Here is a 16,169-nt window from a genome sequence, read left to right as displayed (position 1 = left end):
ATAAAAACAATTTTTAACTTCTTTTTATTCTAATTCACTTAGCAATTGCTCCAATTGGATTTATAGTATGCAAAAGTGTGGGTTTTTTGTGTATTGTAGATTTATGATAACTTTCAAAAGTATTGCAGATAGCTGAAGTAATTAATAAATAGTAACAACTTTAACAACAAGAATCAATTGAGACTGCAAATCAGTTACAAAAACCACATGAGACTGTGTCATTGAATCTTCTTGCGACATCCAGCGAATTTTACCAAAAATTCGTAAGCGCACGGCTCCAAATTGATTGGAACTTTGAACAATGGACTACTTAAAACTTAAAGATGTCGGGGAAAATGTGATGAAATTGAATATATATACACATATATATATACATATATATATATATATACATATATATATACATATATATATATATATATATATATATATATATATATATATATATATATATATATATATATATATATATATATATATATATATATATACATATACATATATATATATATATATATATATATATATATATATATATATATATATATATATAAATATATATATATATACATATATATATATATACATATATATATATATATATATATATATATATATATATATATATATATATATATATATATATATATATATATATATATATATATATATATATATATATATATATATATATATACATTATGGTCATCAGGAAGAACTGAGTTTCTTTCTGATGAACCTACTGATTGAGAAACATAATGTTGAAGACAACTGAAAATTAGATAGGAGATTTTACTCATTTATTATTGCTTTGTTCTTTAAAAACATTGAGCACTCTATTTATAGAATACACAAACATAATTTATATATATATAAATATATACATATATATATATATATATGCATATAATATTAAATTGTATATCTATTCTTTAATCTTTAGTAATACACGTCTTGTTGTTAGAAGTGGAGACAATTTTCTGAATTTCAGACAATCTTTTCTCGTTGTAATTAAGTGTTGTAGAAGTGATTATATATATATATATATATATATATATATATATACATATATATATATATATATTTATATATATATATATATATATATACACATATATAACATACATCAGAATAATTATTTTTTTAAAAAATTATATTTTTCTAAAATGTATTTTCAATTCATAAACAAAAACAAAAGTAATGAAGAAAATTTTCAAACAACTGAAGAATTATTTTCACTCAGCCATTTCATTAATTATGGTTAAGTTACTTTTTGAAAAGGCACGATTTATTAGTGTTTCATCGGTCATGTTGAGGCTCTTTTTCGATTAACTACACCACATATGCTAAAAAACATTCAACATAAGCGGAGGATGTCGATATATTAAAAAACATGAGACACAAATTATAAAGATATGGCAATTCTTTTCTTTTCTCAAACCAAAATGCATTATAATGAGTTTTGTTGGTGAAACTATGGTTTCTTAAAACGTTTACAAAGTTATTCCTTTCTTTATCAGCTAGGTGTCCGATGCTAAGTTCTTTTTTGTTGTACTCTACCTGATCCAATTCTATGCATTGATAAAACTGATCAAAGGCTTCATCGTCAGGAACACTTTTTTGAGAGAAACTATTATTAGAACCACTTGCTGTCAAATCGTTTTTTTCGTTTTTTTTATTTAATTCGATTGCCAAGTTTACTAATGAACTTAGTCGAAAATTGACTGTGGCTTTTGCAATCGGTCTTTGATACCATAGATAAAGTTTAGAAACATTTAAAACTGCAGCAGCTGCATAAACAGCAGAGTTAAGCTCATGCTAAAATTGTTTTTTTACATTAGTTATCAGCAATTCGCAAAATTTTTTATTTTTACCATCTTTTTTAGCCATTTCCTCATATTGCATGATTAATAAATGTAAACTTGGTACCAAGTTACCAATATGTACGCGATTTTTTTAATTCAAAAGCGTAACTCTATTTGCTGGGAGCATCAATGATAAATAGAATTCAATCTCTGCTTGAGTAACTGGACATTTAATAGTTTCAAAACAATGTTTTCTATGTGCTTTGTAGAAACAAATCAACATTAAAAAGCTTGATGACCAACGAGTTAAAATTTCGTTTCTTAATCTATTTTTTTTTGTTGAAAGATTCGGGCAATTTGAATTGTCTAATGAGTTTTTTAGCAAATGAACAAAGCAATGACAAATAGTTTTTAATCGTTTGCATGACCTCACAGTATTACGTATAGAAATATTAAATTTTTGGTTTGTGCATGCAAAACGAGGTACTTTTCTGCTGCCGAGTTCAAACTCTAATTGATCTACTATACTATGATCCCCAAATTCATAATTATCAGCATCATCAATTCCAGTAGCATCAATCTCAGCATCAATCTCATTAGATAGTTTGCTGAATTTAATATCATTTGGGATTGGATTTATTTCTTCAGTAAGCAATTCGTTAATTTCAGGTTCAATTTTGTTTTCAGGTGAATCTTTCAGTTCCTGATCATTCTCATCACTGTCGTCATTCTCAAACAATTCTTCCCAAAAGTCTTCTTTAATCCAATTGCCGTTTTCCAATTCATAATTGAGCATTTGTGGAAAAGCTCTAAGAAAGCTTTACCACCATCACTCACATAACCGTCAACTTTAGATTTATCGAAATCATATTGATTTATTATTTGTTCCGAAACCAATATAATATTTGCAGCATTATGTGGGCCACTCATTCGTTGAAGACCAAGAACTATTAGCTTTTTACTGAAATCAGCAAAGGTAACCTGGCAAGATAAGGCAAAAAATTCAGCCAGCTGGCGGCTATATCACCTATTAATGTAATAGTTTTAGCTTTTCTAAGGCAGTTAGTGATTGTTTTTTTTATCTTTTCAACTACCAAAGGAACTATATTATAGACAAAAGACTTCTCGCATGGTAAATGAATTTTATGACGCTCTAAAAGTCTTTTTAGATGAATGTTACCTAGCTCTTGTGTTGCCAAAATGGATGACATTACATATTTAGTTAGATCCATAATATTGTCATCTAACAACGAGTCATCATCATTATCAAGACTTATATCATCATAAACCGTTTTCCAAGCCATAAAATCGTCTTTGCCGTTACATTGTGTGGAATTAAAATGCTTAAAAAAATTACCACTTTTAACTAGTGGTTCATGTAATACCTTATAGCATTAAATGCAGGTAAAATGTAATTTTTCTTTCTTTCCGGGCTTAAAATCGATTTCGGTTCGTCAATGGAAAAAGTTTAAAACCGAACTGTAAGTTTTTTCAGTGTCACCAAATTTGAAAATTTTACGCGGAAATTTATTGTTTTTCAAGTTATGTTTAATTTCATTAATCTCTTTAACATATCGTTTAATACTTATATTTGTTAATAAAGCATTGCTTATGCTTTCGCTGCACGATGGTTGACAATTTTTATTCGACAATACGGCTTAGGCACGATTACTTATATCAGAATTTATTTGTTTATTTACAGACTGATTTTCTTTATCTTCTTTATTAATACTTTTTTTTTTTTTTTTCTCAAACTCTTTACATTAGAGCCTGAACCTAATTTTCGTTTGGCGGATCTTCCATACATGTTAAAGCAAAAAATCTAAAATAAAACTTTTGTTAAGCAAATAAGCAATATTATAAAACTAGTTTAAATTACATTACATATATAAATTACTTTAGTTTATATAAGATTAAAGATTAAAATGATTTATTTTATTTATCTAACTTATTTACTATAGATAAAAAGATAAATACTTGCATCTTATATACATCTATAGCCTCATAAAAGTAACAAAAAATTATAAAAAAAGTCATTATTTCAAATACAAACGCTAGAAGTTTATCAACTTACAAAAAAAAGCAACTCAAAGTTTATCAACTTGTAAAACAGCAAATTGCAAACTGTTATTTGAAGCAAGATCATAAAGTCATTAAAAGCAATGCTACTTACTCCCTAGAGGCTTCAAGACGTGATTTTCGACACGCAAACCTTAATAATTTATTTTAAAAAACAAATTATAATGGTTAAATTATAATTTAGTGTTTTTGTTTATTATTTATAAAAAAATATATACTTTAACAACTAATTTATATTTTACACTCAAAACAATTGCGTATTTTTACGCAAAATACTCAAGAAATATGCGTATTATGAGTTGTGTATTGAGTATTCTACTCAATAAAAATGCGTACTACGAGTTGCGTATTGAGTATTATACTCAAAGAAATTGCGTACGTTGAGTTGCGTATTGAGTATGATATGAGTAGCATACTCAATACGCAATACGCAAAAAAAAAGGTGCGTTCGGATGTATGATATATATATATATATATATATATATATATATATATATATATATATATATATATATATATATATATATATATATATACACATATATATATATACACATATATATATATATATATATATATATATATATATATATATATATATATATATATATGTATGTATAATTTTTAATGTATTCTATAAAATAGAGTGCTAAATGTTCTTAAAGGAACAGAGCAATAAATTAGTAGATAATATAGATAGTAGATAAATAGTAGTATTCGATATATATGTATTTACCGAATGTTTAAATATTTAAGAACGCTTAAGATATATATATAGTGCAACTGATATTATATCTATATCAATAACTATTTTTTCGTATTTCATAAAAGTTGTTGTTCCAAGGGAGTTAAAATATTATGGGGAGTTAATTTGTTTCGCTAACAGTGGTTAATTTATTTCAAGGGGAGTTAATCTATTTCAAAATAGATAAACTCCCAGTTTTATTCTTTACGATGCGGGAGTTAATTTACTATAGGGATTAATTTATTTTATGGCACCAGCATTTAGTCATTTGTCTTTCAAAACGCAATAGCTGTAATTATAAAAGCTAAATGGATTTGTTTAACAACAAAAAATAGATTATTTAAAGCCAAAAAAGCATTTTCAATAAATTAAATCGCATTAAAAAGTAAGTTACTTCGATGAATTTTAGCATTAGATTTAGTAAAAATGATTTTAAAATATTAGATTTTAAAAATCTGCGCTGTTCTCTGGTCTGTAAAAGTTTAGTATCTTTTATATCGAGTAATTAAAATGTTATAAAAACTTTTCTGGTTGAAAAATGACTACGTTTCAGTGGTATATTAAGGCTTTTCAGGCCTGGTGTTATTTTTAAAGCAGGACATACTTTTCCATGTTATTAATCAAAATTTTTATTTGTAGACTTTTTGTTTTGAAGAAAAATCTTTTATTTTGAATCAACCCTCCTTAATCCAAAACTACAGCCATATTTAATTGATCGATTTTATCTTTGTTTTTTGTTGAGCTTGTTTACATTTGTAGTCGTTTACAAAAAACAAAAAAAAATACTAACAAGGCTTCTGAAAGACGATCATAATGATCTTATCGTCAGAACCTTTTATAAGTTTACAACTGTTTTTAACAAAGACATAAACAAGTATGAAAATTAGAATAAAGTGTGTTGTAAATTGAAAATGTTTGGAATGAGTAAAAAACGATTTTATAGTCATGTATTTATTCCGTATTATTTCAGTTTTTGAGCTGGACTTTATGGTCAACATTATTGAATGTCTTTGTGAAGTCAATAAAAACACTTAATATATAGTGAAATCGTTGAAAGGAATTTGAGATTACTCGTACAAATTGGATAATTGCATGTTTTGTGGAACTTTGAAATATTTTAGAATTATTATTTTTAAACCAAGTTGATTATTATATTAAAAATTATTGGAAATAAGATAACTGTATACACTAATGTACATAGTACGCTGTTAGATTTTTGAAAAAGTTAGATGAATATATGTTATATGTTGATAGTTACTGATATTATAACCTACTCAGTGCCATCCCGAAGAGGTCTCTCATGAAGGGTGGGGGTGTCGCATGTGTTTTTTGCAAATTGGGACCTAAACAAAAAAATATAATAAAAAAAAAGGTCCTCGATATTTGTCATTTACCAGCTATACTTCAAAACTTGCAAACTGAAACAACAGCTTTAGGGAGGGGGGGCGGTACACCCCTACACTACAGGTTCAGGATCCCTGAACCTACTCCTTTTTAAAATCGGAATAACCTTTGCATAATTTAGTCATTTAGAAAAAACTCCTTAGCGGACAGATGAATAAACTTTAAATATAAATATCATTAAGATGATCATAACCCTCGACAATTATGTCACTAAGATCATTATTATCACTATTAGTTCCATCAGCTCAAATAGCTCCTTTTTTTTTTAGTGATTTGAAAGCACTTATGAATTCATAAAAAAATAATTCTGAGTGCATATCTTTGGAACAGTTGCAATTATCTGTTGGTACTAAAAAATAGTTAAAAGCAGTAAAAGGAACCTTATTTGCTAATTCAGAACCGATTTCAATAAAGAATTTATTAAACTCGTCAGATAAAGCTTTTGATTCATCTATGCATTTGTTTTCAACTACAATCATCTGTGGGAGGGAGCCTGAGCATGCTTTTTTGATTGCCAGTAATTTTTTTTCATAACTTGCCAAGTGCACTTAGATTTATTTTCATATTTGTCTAATATTCTCTAAAGTTTTATTGGATATAAAGGGCTATTTTTGTTTTTTGTTTAATTAAAAACATTTTTGTTTTGTTTATTAGTTAAATTTAGCGTTGCATAATTTATGAACGATTCCTAATTTCTGTTTTATCTTTAATGACTTTTGAAACCCTTAATAACCGAAATGTTATTTATGTTTAATGTTTTTTCAATAATAGGTAAGTTAGCATCGTATACGGCGTAAAATGCTTTAAAGAAGGTCTTATAAATGGTGTCGGCATCTCTCTTGAAATTGGAATCTTTAAAGTTAAGGGTCAGAAACGTTAGGTTTAAAATGTCTAATTGAATTTTTTTTTATTTTTTATTTTTGTAGTTATTATGTGCTCCCATAGATCATTACGGTCTTATCACAGAGCACAATGAGAGAGCATTTGATTGTTTACCCTCCTTCCGTACCAAATTAAAAGTTATGGTATTGTCAATTAGAGACGTTGAGTTTTTTGTTACCCTAGTTGGAGGATTAATCAAACAGCTCCAGCAGTTTTACACTTTAAATAATTTTTTTTTAATAAACGAGCGTTAATTTAACATGTTGAACTTTGTATTACAGACTCGTAAAATAGACAATTAAATGAAAAATTAAACCCTTTATTGTAATTATATTAACACTAAACAAACAATAATCACAAAAGATATAACTGTAACATGTAATTGTAAAACATTACTTATATAGTTAGTCTCAACATTTTGTCTAAAATAATTATTCCTTTTCATCATTCATTATTCCTTATATTATTTCAAGTTATTAAAAAAAAGCGATAAACTAAAAATAAAGTGAGAATAAAAAAATTGACAATGAAAACTCAATGCACATAATTAATTTATAAACTTTTTTAAATATAAATACATTGTAAAACTTTGTTTATAAAAGTTTAGTTTTTTTATATATATAACAAATATAAATATATAATAATAATAACTTACAAAAACGATGGAAGATACTTTTTAACGCTGAGGAACGCCGCAAGACCCTGGTATTACTAAGCATTTATAGTTTATATTTTCCTAAAATATTTATTGCTGTAAATATTTAGTATTATATTTATAAACATAAAAATAATGTAACAGCTACAATGGTTTTAATTGCACTATAATCAATATTAAAGGAGACAATACTTTTAATAATGATTTAAATCAAATTTAGCCATTAATTATAAAATTAGTCATAATAACCAGTAAAATGAAGGAGCATTTTTTTTAAATACTGTACAACTAATATTAAGCAGCACTTAGGTTTACTTCAAAATATGTAACTAGATACACAACAGTTCTAACGAATAAGCTTAAACAACTTTTATTTGTTTTTTTAAGGATTAACTTGATTATAGTTCATTATTCACACCATGTAGGTATTTTAAAAACAGTTTAATGATAATGATGTACTGATATGATAGTATTCTACTAATACCAATTTTTTGTATTATGGTGTACATTCAATTTTAGTTTATATTTACTTTACATTATTTACTTTTGCATGAAGTTATTTTTTTAAAGAGCACCTATAACATAAGATAAGTATTAGTTCAAACAAGAAAAGTTTATTCAATAATGATTATAGTGTGGAGCCAATAGTAACTTAAGCTAAATTGAATTATTGTTTTTGTAATTCAAGCTCATTTTGTTTTATTGTTTAATTATTGTTTTTGTCAATTCAGTTCATTGAAGCTTTTGTTAGGAGGTATTGTTAGGAGGTATCGTTTAGTGATTACTTTATGTAATAAAGCACAAGACCTAATCGAGTTTCTACGTTTTTATAAGTTTTGTTAACAAAATATTTATTTACAATTATTTTTTTGTTTTTCAATAAAACTTTAGAGAATATTAGACAAATATGAAAATAAATCTAAGTGCACTTGGCAAGTTATGAAAATATAATATAATACAATATATATATATATATATATATATATATATATATATATATATATATATATATATATATATACACTGTTTTCACTCTTTGTATATATAATTCTTGTAAAGAAACTTTAGTTGTTTATTTACTGTATCACGACTAACATTGCAAACTAAAAAACAAATGTAAATGTAACTTTTGCAAGGTTTACAACTTTCCCTAATTTTTTGCCATGAAGTTAACAATTCTTCATAAATAAGCATTTTTATTCTACAAAAAAAAGCTAATATCAAGTTGACAAAATTTTCAAAAGTTCATGATAATGAATGTATGTAGTAGATAGTGCACACATAAACATGAAAAAAGAAATAGAATACCAAGAAATACATTATTGTCACCTAATTTGGTTTATATACCGCTTGTATTTTATATATGTTCTATACCTGAATATAACATTATAGACAATGCTGAAAATAGTAATTATAACTGATATTAATAATACTAATCATTTTAATATTAATAATTACAATAATATTAATAATAAATAATTTTTGACATTCATTCCACATGTTTAAATTTGTTTGAATTCAGAATAAAATAAAATTTCAATTGCTGATTTGATGCTCAGTAACCAAGTAGTAATGTTTGCTACTTAGAGAAAAGATATTTTGAAATTATGAAATAGTATTAAATCCATTCAAGATTTATGTGGAGCGTTGAAAATGTGTGTAATTTATCATCCTATTATTATCATTGTCTATAAAATAATTCTGAAATTAAAAGTAATTTGTGCGTGTTTGACACGGAACTTTTGGCAGCCATTGCAACCGAGGTAATGGTTAGAAAAAGTCGCAGCACTCTTTCACAAGAAAATATAAACGAAGTGTATGCAAATATCTAATTTTTTTTTATTTTTATATATGTTTATTTTACAACTAGAAAGTAATTAGAAGTAACCAATCACTTATTGGCAGTAAAGATATATAAATTTAAATCATAAATATAAAGTTCGAAATATACAAGGTAAATATAAATATAGTTGCTTACAACTCCGAGACATGAATAAAATAAATACTAATTACAACAATATAATATCGTGTAAGTAAAAATAATCCGAGAAATATATCTCTATATTACTTTAATTAAAATAAAAATACAATAAATAAAAGTAAATCTGCTGATTTTTTGGAGGAGAGTTTAGATGTTTCACTATAAGGTTATTTACCACATTTCAAAACAATGTTAGTGTATAAATATAATAAAAACAAAATTTGTATAAGATTGATGAGCTTGCAAAAGACTTAAGTCAGTCTTGTCATCGAGTACCTATTTCTTAGAGGTGTAATACACATAAAAAATCAGCATACGTGGTATATATGTATGTGTTACATGTATACCTTGTTATTAATATTATTTTTTTTATCGATTTGTTTTAAAAGTTAAGTTACATTTATTTATTTAAATTTAAAAAAGTTCCTTACAGTTGTTTAATTTGATTATTGTAGTTTTTAACTTTTTTTACATTTATGTAAGCTTCTTATGCAATGTTACAACTTATATCAAGTTTTACAGTTTTACTTTTACTTGAAAATTGCATTGCGGCAACATCTTTATAATTTTGATTTATACTTTTTTTTGCATTTATTAATTATTTAGCTTGCAGCTTTTCTGAAGCAAAATGCCGCGGTTCAAATCTTTATGCTGGTACACTTTTTTGAAGTTCTATAGGCATTATATACATAATATATAAAAAGATATTATACACTGAAATAAGGAAGTTAGAGAACTTTTAAAAAAGGATAAAATTTATAGAAAAATCTAGACACCAGGAAAAATTTGTTGCGCATATGTCATAATATAGATAATTACCTTATTGATGTGCTCAGGTAATTAGTCGTAATAAGCTGCGGACCCTAAGGGGATAAGTTTTTGAAAGTTACGTTCTAAATGTCTTTTAAACGTTTTATAAACATTTTTAAACGTTCTTTACCTAAGAATGTTTAGAAGACGTTTAAAAGACACTTAAAATACTTTTTAGAACGTAAGTTTTAAAAATAAATGCCGGCTGGGGATCTTTATAATTTTATTTTAATAACAAAAAGTCTTTTTTGTTAAACTAATTTATTTTTTATTTTTTTTACAATAAATATATTATGGGTACGTGCGTATCAGTGATTTACGGCACCAGACAAAAACTGCGACGTTTTTTTTACTGTGTGCTCGAAGTAGATGTTGTAAGAATGGATTTTTGTCGTCATTTTTTTAGAATTGTATATCAACTAATAATATATTTTAAAAGTAGTTTGTTTTAAGTTTATTAAATTTTTTTTTCAGTAATTACCATTTTAGTGATTTCATTGCTATTGAAAACTTCGTTCTTGTTCCGAAAGTGAATTGACATTGATAATATAATGTTTATTTTTTCATAGTCATATTTCTATACCTATTTCTATGTACCTGCCAATTTTCATTAAAAAATAATGACACGTTTATACCCTATTTTTGCAAGCAGCAAAGATACCAAATATTCTTATGTTGTAGAGGCTTGGGGAGATGGGGAAGAGGTTGTTGGAGGGGGTTTCATGATTACAAGGTTTTGTACATTTGATTTTTTATTCATTAAAAATTATTATTATTTTTTTAAAAAATGAAACTTTTATTAATAATATTGGTGACTTTTAAAAGTTTTTCAAAACATGATTTCAATACTAAGAAAAAACAAAGAAAAAACTATACTTTATATTTATAAATATTTAAATGACTCTTTTATCCTGTTACCTATAATATAACATTCTTTTTTAATTTGTAATAATGAATAAAAACTGATTCAATAAAATAGTTATTTTGATTATTAAAAAAGTCTTTAGTTAAATTTATTATGGGACCTAAAATTCATCTATTGGTGAAGCCAAAAACTATTTAGCTTGTAACTTTATACTGCCAGCTCATTTAAATATTGACTGTAGAAATTGACATATATTAAATATATTCTTATTCAAGATATAATATGGCAACTAAGAAACGAAAGCATAAAGAGAATTATAAAGAGTTAAGAGGTAAGGTAAAGGGCTGGCCATATCATTTTAAATAAGCTAAATCAGGTTAATGTTCGCAAAGAAAAGAAAACTCTTTATTTTCGGAAAAAAGTTAAAGAAAATGTATTTAAATTTACAGTTAAAAAAACTTCAAAATCTAATTTTTATTTTGAAACAACATTTGACATTTACTCAGAGCAAGTTATCTTCTCAAAAGGCTATTTTATGCCAACAACTTGCTGAAAAAAGTTCTGAAATTCTTGTATTGCAAAATGACATACTGATTTTACAGGAAAAAACGAAGCAAATGCAACAAAAAACAAATCAAATCAAATATACTTTAAAATAAGTAGTAAAATTTCAAGGAAATTTTAAGTACTAATATATAGTAATAGACACTATGTCATAAATGGACCCTCAGGTTGTACTTTATCCAACTTAAAAACAAAATATCCCATCATATAGATATTTATTAGTAAAATTAAAAACTAAACATTTTAGAAATCCAGGGGTGCATTTTGAGACAGAGGTGGTTCAAAACCGTATTGAAAATACTGATAATAGGAGGGCCGAGGTGTCTTGACGCTCAACTTGCTAAATTTTTATATAAAATATACAAATATATTTAAATTTTTGGTTTATATCCCCCTTCCTACACCTTCCCCAGAAAAAGCATACACTGCGATCCTTTCAATGTACTAAGACTCGCATTTTATGGTACATTGTAAGACTTGTTCGAATACTAATGAAAATAAATGATGACTTCATGCACAAAAGTAAAAACTTTATTTTTATAACATCTTTATGCTAAATTTTTATACCTTTATCTTTATATAATATATCATCTTATAATATTTTTTTAAATATTGATTTTTGCAAACCCAAATCCGGCCTCTCGGTGATTTGCAGGAAGAGGATAAATTTTATAGAAAGTTCTATAAAGCTTAATACACTGACAGATCTTTATTTAATTAAGTTACTACATGGCATTTATAAAGTTAATTGATATTGTCTTCAAGATACTATCTTCGACTTGACGAGAAGCCTGAAACTGCCTAATGCAAGCTCACTCCATAGTCTTTGTGACTTACATTTCTTTTGTATGTGGCCAAAGTTGGTTTAAACTTGAAGTGAATTGCTACTACAGTTTGTTCTGCAAATCTGGTTGGATTTTCTTCACAAAAAGGAACAATGTTGGTTAACATCATGTGGACCTTCCATGTTATGGGTAAGGTGTAATTATAGTCTTTTGAAAGTTCTATTAGGTAATTAAATGAGTCTTTTAATCTAGAAATTCAATGCTTGACATTTTGACTTAAGATATCAAAGAAGCAGTCATCCAAAACACACTTTAAATCTTTGAAACATGTAATAATAGGTATTAGCTGTCGACAATCATAAAGGAATGCCACCTATAGATATTGAGATTATTCAATATCGTGTTACAGTTCACTCCATCAAACCCTCCTCAATCATAGACATGTCTGAGAATGTATTTTCCAGACAGCCACTGATTAAAGTTTGGCCAGAGAGTAAAAACTAGGTCGCTGAGAACATTTATAAAACCCATACGTATATGTAATGATGATGGAAGAATTTTGTTTATCAGTCTAAATTCTGGATCTTCATCAAGATGAATAAGCCTTCTTCGTACAACTTTTTAGTACAGCTGTGCCGTTTCTTTTTTTTCTCCCGCTGCTTGAAATTCCGAAAGATGAAGAGTAAGGCTTCCAAAAGTTCTTAGAGTTCCTGCATTTATAGTTTTTTCACTTTCACATGATAAACATACATGGATGCCATCATGGTCAGATAATCCCATAATTATGTTAGCCAACTTTAAACCCCAAGCAGAATGAAAACTCAGGCTATCTTGCTGAATAATATTTAAAACTTGTTTTATATTCTTATATGTTTCAGGAACATCTTCAGCAATAGCAATAAACTGTATACGTTGCACACCAGACCCCATATATTCGTCTGATCCCCGAAATTTACTTCTGTTTTTTATTATTATTACTGTTAACTTATATTTCATATCCATCAAAGATGTTAACAATTATTTTCAATGAACCTCCTTATCCATTAATTGAAACTCGTACAATGGTATTATAAGGATTCAACGCTTTCTCACTTTTAATGCTCATAACAAAATCTGAAAAAACTTTTACAAAGACCAGGTTTCTATCAACCTTTTTATCCCCAGCTTCAATTTTCATGGACTGAACACTGTAATGATTTTTTACAGTTAATTCTAACAGTAACTTTTTCAATTCTGACTGAAAAATTCTCTTTCCTTTGTCCTTGTTAAGAGTAGAAATCAGTTTTCTAGTTCCTCTATTTGAAAGATTAGGATTTATTCAAAGTTGCATGAATGTTTCAAAAGAGATTTTTTGGATTTGATCTCTGTCTCCTTTGTTCTCAGGACATTCAACTCTTATTATCAGAGTTTTTCCGTAAGTGGCTAAATAAAATAGATTACCTGAATTTACTTGTTCTATGTTCATCCTTGATTAATGACGCCGCCTGCTTTGCACTGTGCATACCTTGTTCTAATGCCAATGATGTAAGGGTTTTTCAGCAATTGATTTGCAGCATTTGTGCTCTAAGCCACAAACTAAGTATATGTTCTTGATGATAATTTGACTATACCAATATCATGTAATATTCCAAAACTTTCTGCATATATTACCTACTATTGACAGACATTTAGAGCAGATTTTTAATATGTTTTCTGGAAGGGTAGAAAAGCTCTCATCGATTTCAATTGTAATAATGTCAGACTTGCGCTTCTTAGAAATCCAATCAATCTAAAAAATAATTATTTAGAAATAACATTTGATCTTTTTATGACAGAATTGACATTTGAACATCTTTATATTTTAGCAGGTATTATAAAATTATATTTTAACAGATGCAATTAAATTAAACCTAACCTTTTTTACCTTCTGTGTCCTCCCGGTCGGTGGTTTCTTTATTTTTGCAAACATGAACAAATGCAGAGGCGGATCCAGGAATAATATTGACTGTAGCAAAAGTAAAACCAGATAATCCCAGCAACAGGGGCCCTTTTTTTTTTATTTTTTTTTTTTAAACTCCAACAGATACCCTTCTTCTAAAAAGTCAAAAGTTTCAGAGGCACCAAAAACCTTAGTTATAATTACATTAAAAATAATAAACAATTAAAAAAATTTTTGTGATAGCTTTCAACATTAATCTAGCGGGCATTGTAATCAAAGTTTAATAGAATGAAAAATAATATCAGAGCTGTTCTAAAAAAGCAGAACTGATTAAAAGTATGTGATTTAATAGATGTTTATTGCAAGGTTATTATTAATGATATAAACAATATAGCAGTGCTTTTTTTCTAAAAAAAAAGGTGTCGGAAATCATTATTACTATATCATAAAAAATTACGACAAAGGTAACACTTTAAAGTTTTTTTAAAAAGGTAAAGGAACGGCGTTCGGTGCGTTTGAGGAGAAAAAACCCACTGCAATATTTTAAACGCAAAAACCTGTTTTGTAAGGTTACTAATAAACAAATTTATCCTTACCTTAATTGTATTCAACATTCTAAACTGTTGGCTAATGATCAATAAATTAAAGTTCAAATCATGAAAATTTACTAAATTCAAATCATATTTCAACAGTAGGCAACTAAAACAAAATAATTGCAAAAATAGAACTCAATAAATATAAAGAAATATAAATTTCATAAAAAGTAAAAAAACCTATAAACATTTTTAAAAAAGTCTTATAAGTTAAATATAATAAATAATAATAAAAGTATTCATGATAGCATTAAAAAAATATCCTGTAAATATTCTATCAGTAATAAATAAAAATATCCTACATATATTCTCTTTCTATATCTCTTTCTCTCTATCTCTCTCTCTCTCTCTCTCTCTCTCTCTCTCTCTCTCTCTCTCTCTCTCTCTCTTTCTCTCTCTCTCTCTCTGTCTCTCTCTCTTTTTATATATATATATATATATATATATATATATATATATATATATATATATATATATATATATATATATATATATATATATATATATATATATAGATATATATATATATATATATATATATATATATATATATATATATATATATATATATATATATATATATACATATATATATATATATATAAAGAGAGAGAGAGATTATATATATTTATATATATATATATATATATATATATATATATATATATATATATATATATATATATATATATATATATATATATATATATATATAATCCGTATAACTTTGAAGCAATTATATCTATTCATCAAAGTTCAATATATTTTAAAATTCCATTTTTTGTGGAAATGCAGTTGCAAATTTATCTAAAACAATATTCAAATTAATTTCAACATCTCGATGAATGTGCGACATTGCAATACCATTTAAACGACCATCCCCCATAGTATTGCGCAAGGAAGTTTTAATTCTTTTTGGAGTTGATAATGATCTTTCGCATGTACATGTTGTGACTAGTAATGTGCAAAAGATTCGATGTATAGTGGACATATTGGAAAACGTATGGTCATTACATTTTTGTAATGAATATGAAATGGTTTTAGGGGCACTGTCAGAGTGATTTTTCCAGTAAACTTTCCACA

At 26.2% G+C, this 16,169-nt stretch overlaps 2 protein-coding genes across 4 annotated transcripts in view; both read right to left on the bottom strand.

The window, feature by feature from the left end:
- Window positions 1-16,169, bottom strand: part of LOC100200022 (choline dehydrogenase, mitochondrial) — a 111,836-nt gene that overhangs the window by 29,476 nt on the left and 66,191 nt on the right. Inside the window, exon 1 of one of the 3 annotated variants that reach the window (XM_065791371.1) lies at window positions 7,571-7,668. The exons of 1 other annotated variant lie outside the window; for it this stretch is intronic. In XM_065791371.1, the coding sequence (XP_065647443.1) occupies window positions 7,571-7,634 (64 nt within the window). In that variant the 5' untranslated portion in view covers window positions 7,635-7,668. Of the gene's footprint in view, window positions 1-7,570; window positions 7,669-16,169 lie in introns of those variants that run through there. One more of the 3 variants, XM_065791373.1, reaches the window with a different exon arrangement.
- On the bottom strand, window positions 1,139-4,130 carry LOC136077033 (uncharacterized). The gene is made up of 2 exons (XM_065791367.1): window positions 3,880-4,130; window positions 1,139-3,627 (listed from the first exon to the last, which is right to left on the bottom strand). The coding sequence occupies exon 2, from the start codon at window positions 2,599-2,601 to the stop codon at window positions 1,957-1,959; it is 645 nt and encodes a 214-aa protein (XP_065647439.1). The 5' UTR covers window positions 2,602-3,627; window positions 3,880-4,130; the 3' UTR covers window positions 1,139-1,956.

The sequence above is a fragment of the Hydra vulgaris genome, chromosome 02 (assembly GCF_038396675.1).
Source record: "Hydra vulgaris chromosome 02, alternate assembly HydraT2T_AEP".
NCBI lineage: Eukaryota > Metazoa > Cnidaria > Hydrozoa > Anthoathecata > Hydridae > Hydra > Hydra vulgaris.
The sequence above is the reverse complement of the archived record's forward strand: the minus strand, read 5'-3'. Positions and strand labels throughout refer to the sequence as shown.

What these genes read in the sequence shown, in the direction of transcription:
- LOC136077033 (XM_065791367.1), bottom strand. Translation starts at nt 2,601, where the DNA reads ATGCTCAATTATGAATTGGAAAACGGCAATTGGATTAAAGAAGACTTT.